Raw genomic sequence first — 6,378 nt, forward strand, 5'->3', positions numbered from 1 at the left:
TTCTTCTTCTTCTTCTTCTTCTTCTTCTTCTATAAAATACCATAGCTGATCACTTGGGATTTGGGAGGCAGAGGGTGTGTACGCTGAGGCATAAGGGTAAGGGATGAGGCTAGGATGACTTGGCTGGCAAAAAACAGAAACATGCATGAGCAGAGCACAGGAGCTAAATGGAGCTTCCATGTATAGGGATAGCGTATCTCAGAACTACATGTCTTTGAGAACTTTGTTGGAACTGTGATCTATGTATGTCTATAGGAGAACCCTAGAAAACGAAAGTGTTCCAAATTCAGCATTGAAGGGACATAAAGACCCTGGTGATCAAGACCATTTTGGAAGCTTCTAGCCAAAATTTCAGCAAGGTGAGGCTCTGGTTTAAAAGGGGGGGGGTTTCCTATCACTTTGCTATTTGTTCTTAACCTAAAGTATAATAGCTAACACCCCAACAAAGGTTGCCACTGCATTTTACTGATTGTCTTGTTTTTATTCTCATAGACCGTGGCAAAGTAATCAGTGGATTGCCTGCTGTTTCTTGCGACTACAGTAGAGGAAGGAAAGGTAAGGCTGTCTTGTGCTTAGCCATTTTGGAATGGGTGGGAATGAGTGCAGTGATAGGCTAGTAATTTACTTTATCCAATGTATCCACACTAAACATGCTAACATTATTTCCCAGTTTGTTTTATGTATGACTCATTCTCTTTAACATGTTGTTGCTGCCAAAGAAGGAGTCTTTTTAATGATAACCAGGGCAGTTAAGGGGAGAGAGGTTAAATTTACTTGGTTTATGTACAGAACTTGACTGTTTAGCTGGAAGTTTTAGAGACACTTTCCCTTTGTTTGCCCCCAGAGACCAGAGTCATTGAAAATGTCAAAGCGGAAAGCTGACGTTCAACTCTTCAGTGGACTCACAAAGAAAAACCGCAACAGCTTCAAGACTGAGTGGCTGATGAAGTTCTCTGTTGAAACGACAATGCCACACTTCAGTGGACGCAAGAATGTGCAGCTAAAAGAAATCTTCGAGTACCGTGAGACAGATGATGTGGTAGTCTGCAAAATATGTATAAAAGCAGAAGTTGATGGGGACTGGAGCACTGGAAAGAAATGGGACGAGTGGAAAGTAGATTATCTGAAGCGCCACGCAAATCACAAATACCACTTGGAAGCGGTGACAAAACTCCGGAATAAGAGCCATGGACCTCTAATGAATTTCTTGCGAGAAACCCCTGAGGATCGAAACACCAGAATTGAATATGTGAACCGAGAAAAATCAAGTCCAGAAGAGGTCAAGATTTTAATTGACAACGTGCTACTTGCAGTTAAGCTGAATGCATCCATGCTGTCTGTGCAGGATATTCATGACCATGTTGAAAAATATGCCAAAATTCCCACAAGCTGGAGAAGCAAAAACTATGCCTTTGAATTCATTGAATGCATAAATAGTGTTATCAAAAGTGAAATTTTAAATGAAATCCGGGAATCTGCTTTTCACACCCTCATAATTGATGAAAGTACTGACATCACTGTGTCGAAGATGCTCATTATGTACATCAAATTCAGGAGAACTGGCAGTGATATTCATAAAACTGTTTTTGCTGGCATTGTGAAATTGTCTGCTTGCAATAGTGCTGCAATAGTCGATTCCTTAAGGAAGTTTTATGATGAGAATCAGTTGGACATGAATCGCATGGTCATGTTTACATCAGATGGTGCCTCTGTCATGCTTGGAAAGCGGAATGGTGTTGCTGCAATTCTGCGAGCATCAGTTCCTCATCTGCTAGAGCAGCACTGTGTAGTTCATCGAGAAGACTTAGGAATAGATGATGCATGGAAAAAAATCCCACTCATTAGGGAGGTTGAAACTTTAATACGCACTGTTTATACCCTCTTCTGTAGATCCAGCACACGAAAAGCCAAACTGGAGGAAATTGCCAACACAGCAGACAGAGATGTACTTTCATTTAGGCCATTGAATGAGGTAAGATGGCTCTCTAGGCACTTTGCTGTAAGTGCCCTGGTTAATAATTATGACATCTTACTTGAATACTGCAAAGAACAAGTAGAAGAAGATAATGACCCTGTACACAAATACTGCCTTGAAAAATTAAGTAATCCACAATACAAGGTGGCATTATTCATCCTTTGTGATGTTCTCGGAGATTTAGCAGAACTTTGCAAAATTCTTCAGAAGAGCTCTTTGACCACCGTGGAAGCATTTCAGTTCACCAAGGCCAAAATCAGGAAAATCAGATCTCAATATCTGGGAGACAAAGTCCATTTAAGTGAAACTGTACAGGATCTAATTTCATCTTACAGCTCAACAGTAAATATCGATCCCATTCTCCAGTTCATTATGCAAACTTGTGACCACATGGATAAAAGATTTCCAGAGAATGAATTACAGGATTGGTGTATATTTGACAAAGACTGTTTATCAAACTCCTCCAACCTGGACAACTTTTCTTTTGGGAATCAAGAGCTTTCAAGATTAGCCCAGTGTTACTGTGTTTTGTTCCAGAGAGATGAACAATCATATGCTAAGGAACTTCATAAGCAGTATTCAGATTTCAAATTAATCATTGCAGAGAAGATGAAAGCTGGAGCAATGAAAACCTTCCAGGACTTACTGACATTTGCACTACAACAAGAACAATTCAGTGAGCTAAATCTTCTTCTGGATGTGTGTGGAACTTTTCAAGCCTCAAGTGCTGATTGTGAGAGAGGTTTTAGCTTAATGAATGCCATCAAAACTAAGATAAGAAGTCGGTTAGAAACAGATCACCTGGAGAACTTAATGAGAATAAAACTGCATATGAATACTGGGAATAATATTAACATTGACAGTGTTTTCAATTATTGGAAAAAAGAGAAAGGAAGAAGAGAGGCTAAATTAAATGTTTTTTCGTAATGAAATTTGATGATACTGTTCATGGCTATGATGTAAAAATCATTTCTAAAATATAGTTTGAAAGAGTCATATAAGTAATACAAATATGTTCCAAATAAATAAATAAGTTTAATATAAATATATGGCTTGTAATACAAATGATAATAGTTAATATGTTATGTTTGTATGTTTTGTCTGCTTGTACACTGAAATAAAAATGTTTAAAAATGTCGGCCCGCTCACAGTTTTAAGCTAGCACCATTTTTGGCTCACAGGGTAAAATTTCTGCTCACGAGACCGCACACCTTAGAGGGAACATTGGTCTTCACCACGTCATCTTCCTCAGGTAAAACCTGATCGTGAGAAGGGGTTTGGCAGCCGAGGCCTTGTCGATCCTAGTGCAAGCCAAACCTGGGAACGAGAACTCTCACCTGATGTACTCGGATTTTGAGCCTCCCAGGAAAAGAGTGGGACCCGAGTAGGGCGTCTGGAAATCGGGGAAGCTCAAAATTTCATTCAGATGGTGGGAGATGGCCTCCAGGTTCACCCGCCACATGAACTGGTCCTCAGAAGACACCAGATTGGTAAGCAGAAAGTTGCGGGTGGCTGGCTCCTAGGCAGAGAGAAGACAGGATGGGCTTGGGGTGTGCAAGAGCGACATCCCCTCCCAACAACACACATTCTGTGCAATTACACTGCGCGTGCACAAAACATGGAATCTGTTTTGCAACTCAGCAGCCTGTATTAGACAACATTCATTCTCGTGTGAAGTGCATTTCATGGACATAAGCAAAGCCAGTAAATAGTAACATAAATATAATACAAAGCAATACAAAATCTTGATGTAGCTGTTCTTAACAGCGTTAAGAATGAATGTTGTCTAATACAGGAAATTTGTGATATAAGTACAACTAAGTGTGTTAAAATTATCGAAGAGTGATTTTCTTTGGTGAGCTTATTTTTCCTATTGTATTCACACCAGCCTGTCTTGTTTTGGATAATCTTCATGGCTTCTTCTTCCTTCCCCCCCGCCCCCGGCTCTCCTTCCCTTAAAATGAAAACAAGCTTCTGAATGAATTTTTTCCCTCCTACACAAAGTAAACGCTTTCTAAGCAGTTGCTGCCACCCACCCCAAATGCACGCCATCGAAAGGTACAGCAAACAGATATGAGGGAGAAAAGAGAACAAGAAATAGAGGGGAAGAAGGGGAGAAAAAAATTGGAAGGGGGAATAGGAATTCCAAGTATAATAAACTAGTATTTATATAAGGCAATTGTGCCAAACTCAGGGCGGGAGGGGAAAGCTTAAGAGGTCATTCCTAATACTTTAGTAAAATCCACTGATTCCTGTTTCATGGGATTCTTTGGGAAGGGATTGTCACTGACTAATTAGAACTGATATGGACATCTGAAGCAACCATCCTGGAGTCAGACGTAAGAACATAAGAGAAGCCAATGTTGGATCGGGCCAATGGCCCATCCAGTCCAACACTCTGTCACACAGTGGCCAAAAATACCAGGTGCCATCAGGAGGTCTAGCAGTGGGGCCAGGACACCAGAAGCCCTCCCACTGTTGCCCCCCCCCAGCACCAAGAAGACACAGCATCCCTTGCCCCAGACTGAGAGTTCCTATCTATACCTTGTGGCCAGGGGTCGTTTCATAGAAAAAGAGCTAGGGGAGCTCATTAGCATAACTCATTAGCATATGCCACACCCCCTGACATCATAAGGCCCAGCAGTAGACCTGCAAGGCTGGCGGGAGTGCGAGGAAGCCCCGCCAAGGCCCTCCCTGGCCCCAGGCAGGCAGGGGTGGGGAGAGGCGGGGAGGAAGCAACTTACCCTCCCTCTTCTCCTGCCTCCTCCTGGTTGAATGATGGCTGGAAGCGGGGCGGCCAGAAGCGGGGGGTGGGGCTTCGTCGTGTGCCTGCGATCCCCCGCGACCCCCCCCCCCGAATCGACCTCTGCTTGTGGCTAACAGCCACCGATGGACCTTCAATTCCCTCTTGAGGCTGTTCATGCTTGTAGCTGCCACCACCTAGCTCAACTAGGTGGTGAGAATACAACTAGCTGAGCCAGTTCAGGCGGGATACAAATTGAAAATAATAAATAAATAGCTCAGCATTGCCTGCTCTGACTTGCAGCGGCTCTCCAGAGACTTGGGGCTTCCATTCCGACTTGAATTTTGATTTCCGCAACAGAAGGGAGATGCGGCTTTGAAAAAGAGGATGGAAACATATTTGCATGCCTGGGATACATGCTGCTGCATAACTTCCAGTTGTTGACCTGTTAGATAAATCTGTCATATTGTGAACTTGGGAACTAGCAGGGCTATTTTTGGGCAGGAAGGCACAGGAACGGAGTTCCGGCTGGCTTCAGAGTTGGCCACGCCCACACTACAGCCAAAACCTCTGCGCGCGTGGCTACAGAGGGAAGGCCTGGAGAGTGACACACACCCCCGGCGACTATGAGGCGGGTGGGCCAGGGCCCCCCCTGGAAGGATCGGGAGGTATTTAAATGCCTCCCCATGCCTTCCCCGGCCTGTCCAAGGGGTACCCAGGCAAGCCAAGGGAAGGCAGTTTAAACTGCCTTCCCTTCCCTCCAAGGGCTGGCTTGCCTGAGCTCCCCGCAGTTAAACTGCCTTCCCTTCCCGGGGAGGCTTGCCCGGGCAAACCAAGGGAAGGCATGGGGGTGTGGCCTAAGATGCTAATGAGCTGTGCTGTTAGGGGTGTGGCCTAATAGGCACATGAGTTTCTGCTGTTGGGTGTGGCCTATTATGCTAATGAGTTCCTGCTGCACTTTTTCTACAAAAAAACCCTGGGAACTAGTAGTGTTACATTGTAACCTTGATTTACAGCTCATGATTGTTACATTTTGATACTTTATGTGTTACACTGTAATTCTTAGAGCTCTTGACTTTGCATTAAATACTTTTAGCGTTCGCCAAGGCAAGCTGGACATTCCCCCCCCACACACACACTTTTCATTTATTTATTTTTTTGCCTTCTTAATGGCTGGAACCCTGGCTTTGCATTTGAAATGGCTGGGATTTCAGCGCATCTTGGAGAGGTGGTCTTACCTGGATGGTTGAACGCAGCTGCTCTTCAGCTAGCCGTCGAGCAGTGGAGTGGGGGAGGCCTCGTGGGATGTTCACGGCCCGCATGGCAGCCAAGAAGGCCTGGAAGCCTTCCCCCCCCACACACACTTTTCATTTTTTATTTTTTGCCTTCTTAATGGCTGGAACCCTGGCTTTGCATTTGAAATGGCTGGGATTTCAGCGCATCTTGGAGAGGTGGTCTTACCTGGATGGTTGAACGCAGCTGCTCTTCAGCTAGCCGTCGAGCAGTGGAGCGGGGGAGGCCTCGTGGGATGTTCACGGCCCGCATGGCAGCCAAGAAGGCCTGGAAGCTGGTGACAGCTGACGTCTCGCTGGGGCTGATGTCGACACACACCAGGCGCTCCACCAGCTCCGGCTGACGGGGAACAAGCAAGCCAAGGGAG

The 6,378-nt window shown here is 44.8% G+C and overlaps 1 protein-coding gene across 1 annotated transcript in view; it reads right to left on the reverse strand.

The window, feature by feature from the left end:
• The window catches only part of ABHD11 (abhydrolase domain containing 11), a 17,268-nt gene that overhangs the window by 3,349 nt on the left and 7,541 nt on the right, over window positions 1–6,378 (reverse strand). The window contains exons 4-5 of the mRNA XM_015413555.1: window positions 6,180–6,350; window positions 3,313–3,494 (exon numbers count right to left, since the gene is read on the reverse strand). Coding sequence (XP_015269041.1) covers window positions 3,313–3,494; window positions 6,180–6,350 — 353 coding nt within the window. The remainder of the gene's footprint in view (window positions 1–3,312; window positions 3,495–6,179; window positions 6,351–6,378) is intronic.

The sequence above is a fragment of the Gekko japonicus genome, unplaced genomic scaffold (genome assembly GCF_001447785.1).
Source record: "Gekko japonicus isolate JY-2015 unplaced genomic scaffold, Gekko_japonicus_V1.1 scaffold250, whole genome shotgun sequence".
NCBI classification, from domain to species: domain Eukaryota; kingdom Metazoa; phylum Chordata; class Lepidosauria; order Squamata; family Gekkonidae; genus Gekko; species Gekko japonicus.